At 22.0% G+C, this 18,687-nt stretch overlaps 1 protein-coding gene across 2 annotated transcripts in view; it reads left to right on the top strand.

Annotated features, from left to right (window-relative positions):
* Positions 1-18,687, top strand: part of LOC117183037 (ovarian-specific serine/threonine-protein kinase Lok) — a 76,643-nt gene that overhangs the window by 43,861 nt on the left and 14,095 nt on the right. For both annotated transcript variants that reach the window (XM_033376196.1, XM_033376189.1), the window contains exons 3-5: positions 2,694-2,944; positions 10,038-10,244; positions 17,601-17,939. In XM_033376196.1, coding sequence (XP_033232087.1) covers positions 2,694-2,944; positions 10,038-10,244; positions 17,601-17,939 — 797 coding nt within the window. The remainder of the gene's footprint in view (positions 1-2,693; positions 2,945-10,037; positions 10,245-17,600; positions 17,940-18,687) is intronic.

Below are 18,687 nucleotides of genomic sequence, written 5' to 3'. Positions count from 1 at the left end.
ATCTTTTCTGTTTGAAAGATCGCCTTTTTAACTTAAAAATCTAGTAATATATTTTTGGTTCAGAATTCATCTCTATTTATTAAACATTCTAATATTTGGCTGAAAAATCGTCTTTTTAGGTAGAAAATTTTTCCTTTAGGATTTGAAATATTATATTCTGGTAGAGAAGTAATCTTTTTGAATTGAAAATTTCACTTTTTTGTTCAAAATGATTGTTTTTTGATAAAAAATTCGCCCTTTCGGATTTAAAATTCATCTTTCTTGGTTGAAAAATCAACTGTTTTGTTGACATTCATTTTTTCGATAGATAATTCGTCTTTTTTTTTATTGAAAGTTAATCTTCTGGTAAACAAGTCACCTTTTTTTGGTTGAAAGTTCATTCTTTTTAATTGAAGAGTCCACTATTATATTTTTTTGTTCAAAATTTGTCTATTCGTAGAAAATAAATTTTTTATTGAAAATCCATATATTTTGTTCAAAAATCGAACTGCTTTGTTGAATATTAGATTTTTAGGATAGAAAAATTTTCAATTTAGATTGAATTTTCATCGTTTGCGAGAAGACCATATCTTTGGTTGAAAATTAATTTGGTTCAATACAACATTTTTAAATAAAAATGTAAATAATCGATTTTTGTTTCGAAATTCAACTGATCCCATTTTTGTTGAAAATTTATCTAATATTTTTTTAATTAAACTATTTTGTTGAATATTCGTTTTTTTCATAAAAATGTTTTTTTTTAACTAAAAATTTAATTAATACATTTTTGGTTGAAAATTGAATCTTTCAGGTTGAAAATCAATTAATTGATTAAAAATTCATGTATTTTTGTTTAAAATTAGTTGATTTTGGTTTAAAAAAAATTAATGTTCGTGAACCAGAATTAATCTCTTTAATTAAAAATTGAACAATTTGGTTGAAAATTAATTTTTAGTCCAAAAATGGACACAATTTATTGTAGGTTGATAATGTATCCCTTTTATTTTAAAATTCATGTATTTTACTGAAAATTCGCCTTTTTTAGTGAAAAATTAATCTTCTTTATTAAAAATTCAAATGTTTCGTAGAAAATGTTTCTTTTTTTCTTGAAATTTCAACAGTTGGATTAAAAAATTCAACTATTTTGTTGAAAATTATTGTTTTTTTCTTTTTTTGAAATAAAAAATCCATATTTTTGGGTTCAAATTTCAACTATTATGTAGAAAATACCTGTTTTTTTTTTTTTTTTTTTAACAGCTTGAAATTTCAAAAGTTGGATTGAAAACTAAACTATTTTGTTAAAAATATGTTGTTTTTTCCTCTAAAATAAATTTTTGTACTTAAAATTAACGGACTCATTTTTGGTTGAAAATTCATCTATATTTGGTTGAAAATTATTTTATTCAAGCATTTTGTTACTGATAAAAATCTAATCGTTTTTCTTAAAAATCCATCTTTGATTAAAAATTAAACCTTTTGATTAAAATTTGTTTTTTTTTTCTTCCAGTTTACAATTAATTTTTTAACTGAAAATTCAACTAATCCAATTCTTGTTGAAAATTGATCTAATATTTTTTTAATTAAACTATTTTGTTGAAAATTCGTCTTTTTTAGTCAAAAATTAATATTCTTCATTGAAAATTTAAATGTTTCGTAGAAAATGTTTCTTTTTTCTTGAAATTTAAACAGGTTGGTTGAAAATTCAACTAATTTGTTGAAAATAATTTTTTTTTAATAATAATAAAAAAATCATATTTTTGTGTTAAAATTTCCACTGTTATGTAGAAAATGCTTGTTGTTTTTTTTTTCTTGAAATTTCAACAGTTGGATTGAAAATTTAACTATTTTGTTAAAAATTATATATTTTTTTTCTCTAAAATTAATTTTTGACCTTGAAATTAACGGATCCATTTGTGGTTGAAAATTGATCCTTTTCAGTTGCAAATTTCAATATTTGGTCAAAGATTCATGCATTTCGTTGAAAATTCGTCAATTTTGGTTTAAAAAAAAAAACTAACCTTGGTTTAAAATTCAAATTTTTTTGTAGAAAATTCGTCTCTTGCTTGAAAGTTCATCCAAAGGGTTAAAAGTAGAACTCGACTCTTGGAATTTTATTTTCTTGTTGAAGATTCATAATTTTAGTCGGAAAGTCATTTCTGTGGTTAAAAATTAAAAGAAATGTTGAAAATTAATTTTTTTCTGTTTAAAATTAATTTTTTAACTAAAAATTTAAATAATTAATTGTTCATTAATAAAAATTAATTTCTTTAATTGAAAATAAAGTTGTTAACCAAAAGTTTACGTCTTTTTGCAAAAAAATTAATCTGCTTGGCTTTCTCAAATGGTTTGTAGAAAATTCGCCTTTTTTGGCAGAAAAAATGCAACTGTTTAGCTGGAAATTAATCTCTTTTAACTATTTACCCAAACATTATTGTATTTTTTTATGAAAATTTATATTTTCGGGTTAAAATTTCAACTATTTGTTTAAAAATTAATGTATTCTGTTGAAAATTTTCTGTCTTTTTATTCATGAAAAATTAATTCTTCAACCAAAAAGTGAACTAATCCATTTTCGATGGAAAATTAATACTTTTTAGTTGAAATCTCAACTGTTTGATTGAAAATTAAATAAATTTCGACTCTAAATCCTAGGAATATGCATATATAGATTTTGATTCAAGTAGTTAATTTTACTAATAATTCTTTCTATCCAGTCTACATTTTTATGAACGTCCAAGGGTACGAGGGGCACGATTTGCCGCCTGAAATAAAACAGAAGTATGCAGTCTCTCGTAAACTGGGATCCGGCGCTTGTGGCGAAGTAAAGCTTGTTTTCACAAAAGTCGGATGTAAGCGCTTCGCGATGAAAATCATTTCGAAAAAAGGTCTTACTATGAATAACACGCAAGGAATCGACCCGAAGAAGATAATGAATGAGGTGGAAATCTTGAAAAAGTTGAGACACGTAAGTTGAAGATTTGTTATTTTATTTAAAATTTTGAAAATTACCTGATCGGGGCAGCAGAGCGACGAGACCGGGAATTCACTTCTGATTGTAGCAAAATTAAAGTTTTCATTGTTTTCGTAATTTTTTTTTTTTTTCATTTTAGAAAAGTTGGCATATGAGTAAAAATAATGATCGTTTTTATTTTATTTTCTACGAAAGAGTTCAATTTTAAGCCAAGAGGCTTAATTTTCTATATAGAAATGTTATTTTTTAAAGAAAATACACGAATTTTCAACCAAATAGTGGAATTTTCAACTAAAAAAATGAATAATTACATTTTCAGTTTCAACCAAAATTAATTTTAGAAAAAGAGAGACGAAATTTGTTACAAGGCTGTGGAATTTTTAAGCCAAAGAGACGAATTCTCTAGAAGAGTTTCATTTTTAACCTGAAAATACTAAATTTCAACGAAAATATAATAATTGATATTTGCACAAGAAAAAATGTTTATTTTGAGTAAACAATTTTTCAATAAACGAAAAAAAAAAAACGAATTTTTAAGAAAAAACATATATTTTCTACGAAATGGTTACATTTTAAGCCAAGAGGTTTAATTTTCTATACAAAAATGTTATTTCTTAAAGAAAATACACGAATTTTTAACTTAAAAATTCAATTTTCAACCAAAAAATAAATAATTGCATTTTCTGTTTCAACAAAAATTAATTTTAGAAAAAGAGAGACGAAATTTCTACAAGGCTGTGGAATTTTCAAGCCAAAGTGACGAATTCTCTAGAAGAGTTTCATTTTTAATCTGAAAATACTAAATTTCAACAAAAATATAATAATTGATATTTGCACAAGAAAAAATGTTTATTTTGAGTAAACAATTTTTCAATAAACGAAAAAAAAAAACGAATTTTTAAGAAAAAACATATATTTTCTACGAAATGGTTACATTTTAAGCCAAGAGGTTTAATTTTCTTTACAAAAATGTTATTTCTTAAAGAAAATACACGAATTTTTAACTTAAAAATTCAATTTTCAACCAAAAAATAAATAATTGCATTTTCTGTTTCAACAAAAATTAATTTTAGAAAAAGAGAGACGAAATTTCTACAAGGCTGTGGAATTTTCAAGCCAAAGAGACGAATTCTCTACAAGAGTTTCATTTTTAACCTGAAAATACTAAATTTCAACAAAAATATAATAATTGATATTTGCACAAGAGGAAATGTTTATTTTGAGTAAAGTATTTTTCAATATAACAAAAAAAGACTAGTTTTTGAGAAAATAATTTTTGTTAAAAAGAAAATACAGGAATTTTCAAACGAATAGTGGAATTTTCGTCCAAGAAAAGTTAAATTTTCAATCAAAATGTTATTGTTAATTTTTCAGTTAAAAAAAAAGAAATAATTTTAAAGAAAAAGAATTTTCTACAAGGCTGTTGAATTTTCAAAGCAAAGAGACTAGAGTTCTTAAATTCCCGAGAATTTAAGTTCCGGTTATATAATCGAGAATATGAGCGAATTTAATAATTTATCATTTTAAAAAATATTTTTATTGTTCAGGTTATATCAGCGGTTGAATATAAATTATTTTCTAGCTCAGAAATATTCAGGAATTACAGTGTTTCATGTACAAATTAAAAATTTTCAAATGTATTAATTTATTTCAAACAAAAAAAAAAGTTTTTTCTACTTTAAAAGATAATTTTTCAACAAAATACTGGAATTTTCAACAAAATAATTGAATTTTTAACATAATATTTGAATATTCAACCTGAAAAGATAAATTGCCAACGAAAAAAGTGTCATAGTTTATATTTTAATAAGAAAAAGAATGAAATTTATACAAAAAAGAAAATAATTTGAGAACAAAAAAAAAACGAATTTCCAACAAATTAAGATTTTTCATTCAAAAAAGACATAAAGTTTATCTAAATTGTTGAACCTTCAAACCAGAAGACAAATTTTCTTTACAGAAATTTAATTCTCTATGAAACTGATGAATTTTTACGTAAAAAAAGGAAATTTCAAACTAAAGAATATCAATCTTAAAAAATGGAAAAGATCATTTTTCTGTTAAAAAATTAAGTCTAAAAAATAGAAGTATTTTCCATTAAACAGTTACATTTTCAACCAGACATAAGCCTTCAATAAAAAAAAATTCACAATGTAGTTTAACTTTGACCCAAGTAGTTGAATTTTCAATTAAAAAAGATTAATTTTCATCAAAATAATTAAACAAATTAGTTGAATTATCAAACAAAGAAAAACGATTTTCAACCAAAAAGTTTCATTTTCATACAAAAAACGAAATTTTTCTATAACAGATGAAGTTTTAAATCAAAAAGATAAATTTTCAAAAAAATAGTTGAATTTTCTGTTGAAAAAAATTTTAGTCAGATTTTCACGATCAAAATAGTAATTGTTTAACAAGAAATCATTTTTCGCGAAAAAAATTGAATTTTCAATCCAAAAAGACGAATTTTTAACCAAAAAGGTTGACTTTTTAACAAAATTGTTGAATTCTATCGCAAATAGTTGCATTTTTATGAAAAAATATGAAGTTTATCTTAAAGCAGAAGAATTTTTATTTACAAAAAGTTGAGTTTTCATCCAAAACAGATTCCAGTTAATTCAGTAACAACAAAAATTGAATTTTTGGAACAAAAAAATAAGATTCTACGAAAAAAATTGAATTAAAAGAAAAAAAAAGAGTTGAATTTTCATCCGAAAAGTTAACGAAAAAATTCGATTTTCAATTAATTAAAATAAATTCAGAGATTCTTATAAATTCTCAAAGAATTTATTTCTTGGTTATATTTTCGGCAATATTCTCATTCTCGTAATAATTGAAATTTGCACAAGAAAAAATGTTTATTTTAAGTAAAGAATATTTCAATATAACGAAAAAAAGACGAGTTTTTAAGAAAATACATATATTTTCTACGAAGTGGTTAAATTTTAAGCCAAGAGATTTAATTTTCTATAAAAAAATGATTTAAAAAAAAAAGAAAATACACGATTTTTCAACCAAAAAGTGGAATTTTCAGTTAAAAAAGACCGCTTTTCAACCAAAAACTAAATTATTACATTTTTAGTTAAAAAAAATTCATTTTAGAAAAAAGAAAGACGAAATTTCTACAATGCTGTGGAATTTTCAAGTCAAAGAAACGAATTCTCAGGAAGAGTTTCATTTTCAACCTGAAAATACTAATTAAAAAAAAATATATAATAATTGATATTTAAACTAGAAAAAAATGTTTATATGATGTAAAGAATTTTTCAATATAACGAAAAAAGACGAATTTTTAAGAAAACATATATTTTCTACGAAGTGGTTAAATTTTAAGCCAAGAGGTTTAATTTTCTCTAAAAAAATACACAAATTTTCAACCAAATAGTGAAATTTTCAACTAAAAAAGTCACTTTTCGTTTTCAACCTGAAAATACAAATTTTCTACAAGAAATGTAATAATTGATATTTTGGACAAGAAAAAATGTTTATTTTTAGCAGAGAATTTTTCAATATAACTAAAAAAGGCGAATTTTTAACAAAATACATCAATTTTTTACGAAATAGTTAAAGTTTGAACCAAAATGAATTAGTTTTTTTTTCTGTAAAAAAAATTATAATTTTCAATAAAAAGAAAAAGAATTTTCTACAGGAATGTTAAATTTTCAAACTAAAGAGACGAACCTGCTACAAAAGAGTTTCATTTTCATCTTGAAAATACTAATTTAAAAAAAAAAGCACTAGTGGATATTTAAAGAGGAAAAAAACTGTTTATTTTAAGAAAAAACAGTTGAACCTCACAAAAAAGGACAAATTGTTAACAAATGCATGTTTTCTACTAATAGTTAAATTTTGAACCAAGAGGATCAATTTTCTATATAAAAATACGATTTTTTAAAGAAAAGACATGAATTTTCAACCAAGGGTATTTTTGACATTCAACGGGAATTTTTTTTTCAAGAATTAAAACTGGGATTTGGAAAAAAGATGTTTAAAAAATCCCTGTTCCAAGTCAAAATTCGACACAATTTAAAAGTTCCTTTTTGCAAATTTTAGAAAAAGAATTATATAATTTTTTTTTAATTTCCGTTATGAATTTACCTCTTTTCTTGTTGAAAATTTAACTAATGGCGGTTAAAAATTACTTTTGTTCTTAGAAGATTCATCATTTCAATTAGAAAATTCATAAATTTTGTTTAACAATTGACTTTTTTTTTTGTAGAAAATCGACTTTTTTTGGTTGAAAATTTATCTTTTAGGTTAGAAATAAATTTACTTGGTTATGAAATAAACTCCTTTGTTGAAAATTAATTTCTTTTATTAAAGATTCATCAGTTTAATTAAAAATTCATTTCTTTATTTGATAAATGAGATATTTGATTGGAAAATGGTTTTTTCTTTGGATGAAAAAGAATTTTTTTTACGAAAATTGAACTATTTTTCTCAAAATCCGATTTTTTTTCGTTAAGAATTACGTTTTCAACTTGAAATTCAACTGTTTTCTTTTTGGTTGATTTAAAAAAATGAAAAATCAAATATTCAATTTATAATTGATATATATATTTTTTTAATGAAACTATTTTTTCAAAATTAATGTAATTTACGAAAAATTGGGTCTTTTTTGTTAAAAATTGATTTGTTTAGTTGGTATAAAATTCAACTATTCTCTTTGAAGAATCATAATTTTATTTCAAACTTTATCAGTTTGATAGAAAGTTAATTTTTTCGACTCAAAATTGAAGCGTTCTACTTTAAAGTTTCCTAATTCAAAATTCAACAATTTAGATGTAAATTTATATTTTTTTAATTGAAATTTTATTTATTTCGTTTAAAATTCACGTATCTAGTTCTTAAGAAAAACTACATTTTTGGTAGAAAATGATTTTTTTTTCTTTGAAAGTGTATCTACTTGTTTAAATATTCTTTCTTATTGGTTGAAAATTCAAGTATTTCAGTTAAATATTCATAATTTTATTTGAAAATTTATCTTATGGGTTAGAAATAAATTTAATTGGTTGAAAAATAAACTCATGTTGGAAATTAATTTTTTTTTATTGAAAAATCATCATTTTAATTAAGAATTCATTTTTTTGGTTAAAAAATCAGTTATTTGATTGAAAACTAATATTTTTTATTTAAAAATAAAACTATTTTTTCAAAAATTCTTATAATTTGTGGAAAATTTATATTTTATTTAATTTGTTTGTAGAAAATTAATCTTATTAGTTGAAAATTGATCAGTTCGATAGAAAGTTAATTTTTCAACTGCAAATTGAACCGTTCTACTTTGAGGGAAAATTGACCTTTTCTAGTTCAAGATTCAACAATTTCGACGTAAATTTGTCTTTTAATTGAAAATTCATTTGTTTACTTAAAAATTTACATATTTTGTTTAGAAATCGACTTTTTTGGTAGAGAATGATTTTTTTTTTCTTTGGAAGTTAATCTTCTTGTTTAAAAATTCTTCTTTTTGGTAAAAAATTTGAGTATTTCAGTTAAATATTCATCACTTTAATTGAAATTTTATTTTTTAAGTATAAAATCAGTTTAATTGGTTGAAAAGTTATTGTTTTCTTGGAAATTAATTTTTTTATTGAAGATTCATCATTTGAAATAAAAATTATTTTTCTTTTTGTTGAGAAAAATGAGCTATTAGATTGAAAAATGGTTTTTTCTTTGAAAGAAAAGGAATTTTTTACCGAAAATGTAACTGGTTTTCTGGAAATTCGATTTTTTTTCGTTACGAATTAAATTTTTATCAGGAAATCCAAGTAACTATTCCATTGTTGATTGATTTTTTAAAGATGGAAGTTCAAATATTTTGGTGAAAATTGATATTTTTTATTTAAAAATAAAAACATTTTTTCAAAAATTCACATTTTATTTATTTATTTTTTTGTAGAAAATTCATCTTTTTGATTGGTATAAAATTCAACTATTTTAGTTGAAAATTTATCAGTTTAATTTGGTTTAAAAATCGACTTTTTTCTTGGAAATTAAGTTTTTTTATTGAAGATTTATCGTTTGAAATAAAAATTAATTTCTTTGGTTTAAAAATTACTTATTTGATTGAAAACTTTTTTTCGATAAAAGTGAATTTTAACCGAAAATGTAACAATTTTCAAACTGAAAATTGAACAGCTTTACTTTAGGTGAAAATTCACCTTAACTAGTACAAAATTCAACCATTTTTATGAAATTAGTCTTTTTTTTTTTCATTCAAAATTCATTTATTTTTGGTAGGAAATAATTTTTGTATTTGGAAGTTTAAAAATGATAAAATTTTTTTTAATACTGTTTAAAAATTCTACTTTATTTGGTTGAAAAAATGATCTATTTGATTAAAAAATTCTTTTTCTTTGGATGAGAAGGAATTTTTATACCGAAAACTTAATTATTGTATTGAAATTTTTGTTTCGTTTTGTTTTTTTTTTTTTTTGTTGAAAACATTTTTTTTCCTAAACTGAAAATAAAAATACTGTTTAATTTGAATATTACATAATTTGAGTTGAGATTAATTTTTTTGGATGAACATTCATTTTTTGACTACAAATTTATTTATTCAATTTTTGATTGAAGAATCATGTTTTTTAGTGGAAAAGTCGTCTTTTTTGGTTCAACATTGATTTTCTTAATTTAAACTTTAATTATTTAAGTTTGGGTTGACAATTTTTCTTTTTTAGTAAATTTTTTTTGTAAGTTCAACTGTTTCAGTTGTCAATTCATCATTTTAGTTAAAAATTCATTGTTTAAGATGAAAATTATTATTTTTTTCAAATAAAAAAGTAACTATTCCATATTCTGTTAAAAATGTTTTTTTTTTCTGTTTTTTATATCAAAATTGAACTATTTCGTTAAAAGTGTGTCTCCTTTGATTGAAAATTAAACTATTTCACTCAAATTCAGGGATTTTTTTGAAAAATTGTATTTTTTGTTTGAAAATTAATCTTATCGTTCAAAAATTCATCTTTTCGGTTAAAACTTCAAGTATTTCAATTGAATATTCATCATTTTATTTGAAAATTAATTAATTTTACAATTTTTTGCTCAGCTGCTGACTTTTGAGAAATTTCTTTTCTTATTTTTTCAGCCGTGCGTTATTAGAACGGACGAAATTTTCAATACGATCCACTCGGTTTATATCGTTCTTGAGTTGATGGAAGGAGGTGAACTGTTTGACAGAATTCGACAAACTCAGTGCGGTTTGTCGGACAAAAATGCGAAATTGATTTTTTATCAGGTCGCGCTTGCAGTTCAATATCTGCACTCCGAGGGAATCACTCACAGGGATCTCAAGGTATTTTTTTTTATTATTATTGCATCAATATTTTATTGGCAGTGAATTATTTATTACATTGAAAAAGAGATTAATATTTATACACAATTTTTCGATTTCAAATTATCTTTGATCTAGAAAAAAAAATAATATTGAAGAAAGGACAATATATACCTGATTATTGTTCAAATATTGCAAATATTCTTTAAAATTAATAATTTAAAAAAATAAAAAAATAGCAATTTTTAAAGAAAAACAAAAATATAAGAAAAAATTGTTTAAGATTGTAAATCTTCTTTGACACATTATATTTTTTCTTTAAAATTACCGATTTTTTTGCGAATTTTCTGAACGTTGTCTCAATAGCTAATTAGGGATCATTCAGAATGTGGAATTTTCAACCAAAAAGATCAATTTTAAACAAATTAAATTAAGTTTCTTTGAAATAATTAAATTCACTGCAAAACAGTTGAGTTTTCACTGAATACAACCAAAAAAGACAACATTTTTAATGAATTTTCAAAATTTGCAACAACAAAAAACTAGAATAGTTAAATTTTCAGTAAAACAAAATAATTTTCAATAAAAAGAAGACAATTTTTCCACCAGACTTTTATATTTTAGTGCTAAAGAAACAAATTCTGTGTAAAACAGTTGCATAATTTTCAACAAAAAATGTAATAGTTGATGTTTTAAAAAAAAATCATAATTTTTTAATAAAAAGGACGAATTGCTAATCAAAGACATAATATTTTCTATCAAATAGTTGAATTTTCCATTAAAAAAAATTATTATTTTCTACCAGAAAAGGCGAATTTTTAACTAATTATATCAGTTTTCAACTATATTTTTACAGCAAATTATATATGTTTTAAAAGAAATGTGGAATTTTTAAGTCAAATATACAAATTTTTGAAAAAGCAGTTGAGTTTTTAACAAAAAATATGAATATTCAAAAAGAAAGTAAAATTATAAATAATCAGTTTAAAAAAATAATTTAAAAGTACAATTTTCACCTAAATTTTGATTCTTCATAAAAAAAATGTTTGAAGAAATTAATTCAACAAAAAATATTAAAGTTAAAAATAAAAAACAGTTGGATTTAACAAAAAAGACGAATTTTCAACAAAATACTCGAATCCTCAATTGAAACAAATTCATTTTTAACCAGAGTTACATTTTTAACCAAAAAATTGATTTCCTACAAAAAAAGACAAATTTTTGAAAAAATAGTTAAATTTTCTAGTCGAGAATATGAATTTTGAACAAAAAAGTAAATTTACAAATAATCAATTGAATTTTCATTTTTAAAAAATCATTTTTGACCAAATTGTGGAATTATCAAGTTTATAAACAATTTTTTTTATAGTTAAATTTTTGATATAAAAACAATAATTTGCGCCAAAAAATGTAATAGTTAATATTTAAACAAAAAAGATGGTTTTTTTTACTAAAAAAGACGAATTGCCAACCAAATACACATACTTTATATCAAATAGTTCAATTTTCTCTCAAGAAGAATTATTTTTGACAAGACGAATTTTCAACAAATTATATAATTTTTTTACCTCAAGTGCAATTTTCAACCAAAAAAACGTAAATTCTCAACAAGTTACATACATTTTATATTTTGAATCGCAAAAGATTTTATTTTTAAATAAAAAACAGTTGAATATAACCAAAAAAGACGAATTTTCAAGAAAATACTTGAAATTTCGACAAAAACTCTAATAGTTAAATTTGTATTTAAAAAAAAATAATTTTTAATAAAAAGAAAACGAATTTTCGATAGGATGGTTGCATTTTTAACATGGACTCAACTTAAACAGATTAATTTTCAAACGTACAGTTGCCTTTTTTCACACAAAAAAAAGGATATTTTATAAAAAATTCGATTTTAAAAATTTAAAATCCGTCCTTTTTTCTGTCAAATTAATTTTTTATGGTTAAAAACTCATTTCCTTGGTTTAAAATGCAACCAGATTCAACTATTTTATTCAACATTCATTTTCTATTAAAAAATTCATCATTGTATTTCAAAATTCATTTCTTTGGTTAAACATTTAACCATTTTGTTAAAAATTCTTTTTTTTTAAATTAATAACTATTTGCTGAAAAATTCGTTTTTTTTGGGGGGGGGGAGGGGGGTAAAAAATTAATCTTCTTAGGTGAAAAATTCATTTATTTGGTTACAAATTTAACTATTTTTTTAAATTCTTTTTTTCTTGCTGCAAAATAATCTTTGTATCTTAAATTTCCATTTTTAGTTGAAAATTGTTCTAGACGAAAATTTATCTACCAAATTAGAATTATTTTTAACTTAATACATGAATTTTTAACAAAATATTAAAATTTTCACCAAAGAAATGAATTAACTTTAAAAAAAAGATAATTTTTGAACAAAGTGGTTAAATATTTAAACAAAAAATATATTTTAAACTGTAATGATGAATCTTCTTTAATTTAAAAAAAAAATTAATTTTTTGCCAAAAAATACGAATTTTCAATCTAAAATGGAATAGTTATGTTTAGAGCTGAAAAAATTAATTTTTAATAAATAAAAAAATTAATTTTCTGCAAAAGAATTAAATTTTAACTAAAAAATATCAGTTTTCGATCAAACATGGAGTATTTAAATTTTTAGTTAAAAACCATAATATAAAAAGAAAAAAGTAATTTTTTTTAATATTTGAGTTTTCAACAAAAAAAAAAAGAATTTTCAACTGCAGTAAGGACGCTTTAACAAACAAAAAAAGAAAATTCAACAAAGAATTATTTTGTACTAACAAAAATTAAGTTTTAACCGTAAAAAGTGAATTTTTAGTTTTAGTGGTGAATTATCAATGAAAAAAATTAATTTTGAATCTAACATTTCAATTTTCGAACAATAAGCTGAATTTACAACTTAAAAATCTCAATTTTCAACCCAAAATGGAATAATTATATTTACTGTTAAAAACTTACTTTTAAATATAAAAAACAAAACTTCAGCCAAAGAAGATAAATTTTCAACCAAGCACGGAGTACTTAAATTTGCAGATAAGAAAATAAAATTCAATAAAAAAAATAAAAATTACGAAGATAGTTCAATTAGTAACAAACAAATTAATTTTTTCTTAAGATTAATTTTTTTTTACTAAAAGAGGCGAATTTTCATCTGAATAATTAAACTTCAGTTTAAAAAATTAACTTTCAACAACAACCAAAAGTATAATTTTTAACAAAATAGTTAAATTTTTAAACAAAAAATCAATTTCTACCTAAGATTAAATTTGTTTACCAAAAAAGGCAATTTTCAACCAAATCGTTAAATTTATAGTTGAAAAGAATTAATATATAAAGAAAAAAGTATTTACAACTTAAAAAGTTGAATTTTTAACTCAAAATGCAATAGATATATTTATAAATAAAAAAAATTTTACCCATAAAAAATTAATTTTCAACAAAATAGTTGAATTAGTAACCAAGAAATTAATTGTCACCCAAGAAGATTAATTTTTTTACCAGAAAAGACGATTATTCAGTTAAATAGTTAAACTTTTATTTAAAGAAATCGACTTTCAATAAAAAGAAAAATATAATTTTTAAGAAAATAGTTAACCTTTTATCAAAAAAATTATTTTTTACCTCAGAATAATTTTTTTTATTACCAAAAAAGACAATTTTTCAACGAAATAGTTAAACTTTCAGTTAAAGAAATTAACTTTAAAAAAAAAGAATTTAAACAAAATGCTTAAATTTTCAACCAAGTAATGAATTTTTTTACCAAAATTATTAAAATTCTACATTAAAAGACGACTTTAAAAAAATGCATGAATTTTCAACCAAATAGTTAAACTTTCAGTTTAAAAAATTAACTTTCAACAACAAAATAATTTTTAACAAAAGAGAATTAATTTTAAACAAAAAAAGTTTAATTTTCGACCGAGAGGATGAATTTTTTACCATAAAGATGAAGTTTTTACCAAAAAATACGAACTTTTAGTTCAAAATGGAGTAGTTATATTTACAGGTGAAAAAATTAATTTTTTACAAAAGAATTCAATTTTCAACTAAAGAAGATTAATTTTTAATCAAACACGGAGTAGTTAAATTTTTTAGTTAAAAATACAAAAAAAAAAACTTATTTAGTAACCAAAAAATGAATTTTAACCCAAGGAGATTAATTTTTGTTTACAAAGGAAGATGAATTTTCAACCAAATAGATAAAGTTTCAGTGACAGAAATTAACTTTCAACGAACAAAATTGAATTTTTAACAAAATAGTTTAATGTTCAACCAAATAGTTAAACTTTCGTTTAAAGAAATTGAATATCTACCAAAAAAAAAAAAAAAGAAATTTGAACATAATTGTTAAATTTTAAGCCAACAAAACTTAATTTTTTACCAAAAAAAATAATATTCGACCTCAAAAAACGAATTTTTAATAAAATGGATTAATTTTCTACCAAATAGTTCAACTTTTAGTTAAAGAAGTTAATTTTCGACGAAAAAAAAAAGAATTTTTAATAAAGTGGTTATATGTTTAAACAATTAAATGAATTTTGGAAAAAAAGTTTAAGTTTCGACTAAGAAGATGAATTTTTAACCATAAAAGCTTAATTTTCTACCGAAAAATATGAATTTTCAATCCAAAATAGGGTACTTATATTTATAGCTAAAAAAAATTAATTTTTAATAATGAAAAAAACACGAATATTCCACAAAATAATTAAATTTGCAAACAAACATGAAGTAGTAAAACTTTTAGTTAAAAAAAAAATTAATACACAGAAAACAGGATTTTTAACAAAATATTTGAGTTTTGAACCAAAGAAATGAATTTTCAACTTAATTTAGGAAACTTTAACAATTAAGAATGAAAAAAAAATTCAACCAAGATTAATTTTTGCACCAAAAAAGTTGATATTACAATTTAAAAATCTCAACTTTCAGCCCAAAATGGAATAGATATATTTACTGTTAAAAAAAGTTCATATTCAACAATAAAAAACAAATTTTCAACCAAGAACGGAGTATTTAAATTTCCAGATAAAAAATTAATTTAAAAAAAATGTAACAAAATAGTTATATTTGTAAGCAAGGAAATGAATTTGCTACTATAAAAATTTTTAAATAAAAATATTATACTTATATTTTCACATAGAAAGATTATTTTTCAGCAAAAAAAAAAACAACTAATTTTTAGCAAAATAGTTAAATTTTTAATCAAATAAATGAATATTCGTCCAAGAATATTAATTTTTTACCCAAAAAGGGGGAATTTCCAACGAAATAATTAAACTTTCAGTTGAATAAATTAAGTTGTTAAATTTTAAAGACTAAAAATAAAATTATCGACAAAACATCTCAGTTATTAAAAAAAAAAGAATAATTTTTAAATAAAAATATAAATTTTCAAGAAAAAAAGACGAATGTTCTACCAAATAATAGAATTTTTATTATATAGGACGAACTAAAAAAAAAGTTAAACAATTTTAATATTTAGTTCAAGTTTTTATTATTTCGATTGCGCAAATTTGATAAAAATTTTAATGTTTCGTTAAAAAAAATCGTCTTTTAGGATTAAAAATGCCACTGTCTTAATGAAAACTTGATCTTTTCTTGAGAATTCATCTGTTCTATTTCTTGTAAAAAAAATTATGGAATTGAACTCTTTTGTTCAAAATTGTTTTCTTTTTTGGTTAAAGTCCACTGTTTTTTATTTAAAATTAAAACATTTTTTGGTTGGTATATCAACTATTATATTTTTCGTTGAAAATTTACATTATTTGGTCAAAAAATTATACTTTTTGATTGAAAATTCCACTATTTTTTTAGATCGTCTTTTTGGATTCAAAAATTGAACTAATTGCATGAAAATTTTTACTGTTTCTTAAAAATTCACCTTTTTTTATTTGAAGAGTTAATAATTTTCGTCGAAATTCATTTTTTTTTTTTTTGGTTAAAATAATTTTTCAAAATGAAAAATTATTTTTAATTTTCCTTGGAATCTTAAGGAAATATTTTTATTTTTTTGAAGCCTTTAACACATCTTGAAAAGAATCTAATTTTTTGTTTTGAAATCTGTAAAAATCTACATTTTGTTTTTGAATCTTTTCAAAACTTGTACCTATATCTTAAAATTACTCAAATTTCGCCAACAAATAATAAATATTCAATTGTCATTTATAAATCCAAATTGTAAAGAAATTTTCTAAAATTTGCAGGATTTTCTGAAAATTGTAGAAAAAAATTCAATTCATTTTGACAGATACTTAGAAGTTCTGAAAAAATTTCCAAAATAATTTTAAATTAAAAAAAAATTTTAAACAACTTCTAGATTTCTCAAGATTTTGAAATAAAATTTTGAAGCTTTCCAAGGATGTTTAAACTATTTAAAAAGAAAATAATTGAATTTTTAATTTAATAAGTGTTCAGTAAAAGTTTTTTCTATTTTTCAATATTTCAATTTTAAAAATTCAAAATTTAACAGTTCCAATTTGACTGCTTTCATTTGCAGCTCAGTTTTTATCACCTCAAGTGGAAAATTATTTAAAGAAATATTTCACAAAAATGTCAAAAATTTCATAGAGATTTCCAGGACTTCAAAGATTTGAACAATTTTTTTAAAGTTTCAATACATTTAAAATTTCAAAAGATTTCAATAATTTATAAGCAACACATAAGATTTCACAAAAAAAGAATAAAGAAATATTTCCGCAAATATTTTTAAAAATTTCACAAATATTTTAAGGATTTCAAAGATGTCTTAAAGATTTCAAAAGGTTTTAAAAGATTTCAAATATCTATTTTACTTATTTGAAATGCATACAAAAGATATGAGAAAAACTAGACAAATATTTCAAAGCATTTATAAGGATTTCAAAAGGTTTCAATAAATTTGCGAAAATTTTAACAGATTTTTGACAAGATTTCACAAAGATTTCAAATATTTTAATTATTTAAAATGAATACAAAATATTTCATGAAACAATCATAAAGATTTCAATTTCAAACCATTTTCAAGTTTTTAAACGATTGTAAATTTGTTTAAGAGGATCTCAAAAGATTTCAAAGGTTATACCAAGATTTCAAACATTTCACAAATAATTAAAAACTTTTCACAATAATTGCAAGGATTTAAAAGATTTTACAAAGATAATATAAAAAATTAATAAAAGTTCGAAATTCAAAGCTTTCAAACCATTTTAAACTATTTTAAATTTGTTTTAATCTACAATCTAAAATTCATAAACATTCGAAATTCAAAGCTTTCAAATCATTTTAAACTGTTTTAAATTCGTTTTAATCAAAATCTAATTTATTTTAATCTAAAAATGTAACTATTGAGACAATTTCTTGAGCGATTTGGAATAAAAATGGTATTTTCTTTAGCCGGAGAACATTTTGTTGGCCTCCGACAAAGATGTGACCCTGGTGAAAGTTTCGGACTTTGGCTTGTCGAAGTTTGTTGACGCCGAGACGATGATGAAGACGTTCTGCGGTACGATGATGTATGTGGCTCCGGAAATTTTGCTAACTCACGGACGAGGAGCTTACACGAGCAAAGTGGATGTTTGGAGTTTGGGTGTGATTCTTTACACCTGTCTGAGCGCCCTGACACCATTCAGCAACAGCAACGCCAAAGTCAGTCTTTACGAGCAGATTACTCAAGGCGCCTACGACTTTCCCTCGGCTAGATTCGCGAAAGTCGATACTCGCGCCAAGGAATTGGTAAGGAAATTCTTGATTAGTTTATTATTTTTATTAGTGCAGGGGTGTCGAGCGAACTTGAAAATCTGGAAATATCCTTGAATTTCTCACGAGAATCTTGAATTTATTTTTAAACAGTTTTTTAATCAAACAGTTTTCAAGTAGTTGGCTATTCGGTTTTTGAATAGACACTAGATTTCAAATGGTTACAAAATAATGGTAAAGATTTCAAAATATTTCAAAGCTTTTTTTTTTTTAATAATATTTAAAAGGAGTTTGAACTTTTCAACAAGAGTTTATTTACGGTTTTCAAAGATTTGAAAGGGTTTTTTAAACCAAATTTTTAAAAGACTTCAAAATATTAAAATGATTTTATAATATTTAAACATTTCAAAGAGAGTTTACGGATTTTAAAAACTTGAAAAGGAAAGATTTTAAAACTTTCAAAAGGTTTTAAGGATTTTAAATATTTTAAAAACGCCAGATGTCAAAAGTTGCAGAACATTTCAAAGATTTTAAGCAATTTCAAAAGGTTACAATTAATTTGAGATTTCAAAAGATTTCCATAATTTAAAATGAACACAAAAGATTTCAGAAACAAAGATTAAAGAATTATTTTAAATATTTCATAATATTTTAAGGATTTTGAACACTTTCAATAGGTTTTAATAAATTTGGGATTTAAAAAGATTTCCCTAATTTAAAACGATCACAAAAATTTTACAAATGAAGGTTAAAGAAATATTTTTTAAAAATTTCAAAGATTTTA

This window comes from Belonocnema kinseyi, chromosome 1 (assembly GCF_010883055.1).
Source record: "Belonocnema kinseyi isolate 2016_QV_RU_SX_M_011 chromosome 1, B_treatae_v1, whole genome shotgun sequence".
Lineage (NCBI taxonomy): Eukaryota > Metazoa > Arthropoda > Insecta > Hymenoptera > Cynipidae > Belonocnema > Belonocnema kinseyi.
Note: the sequence above shows the minus strand (reverse complement) of the source record. Positions and strands in the feature narration are given on the sequence as shown.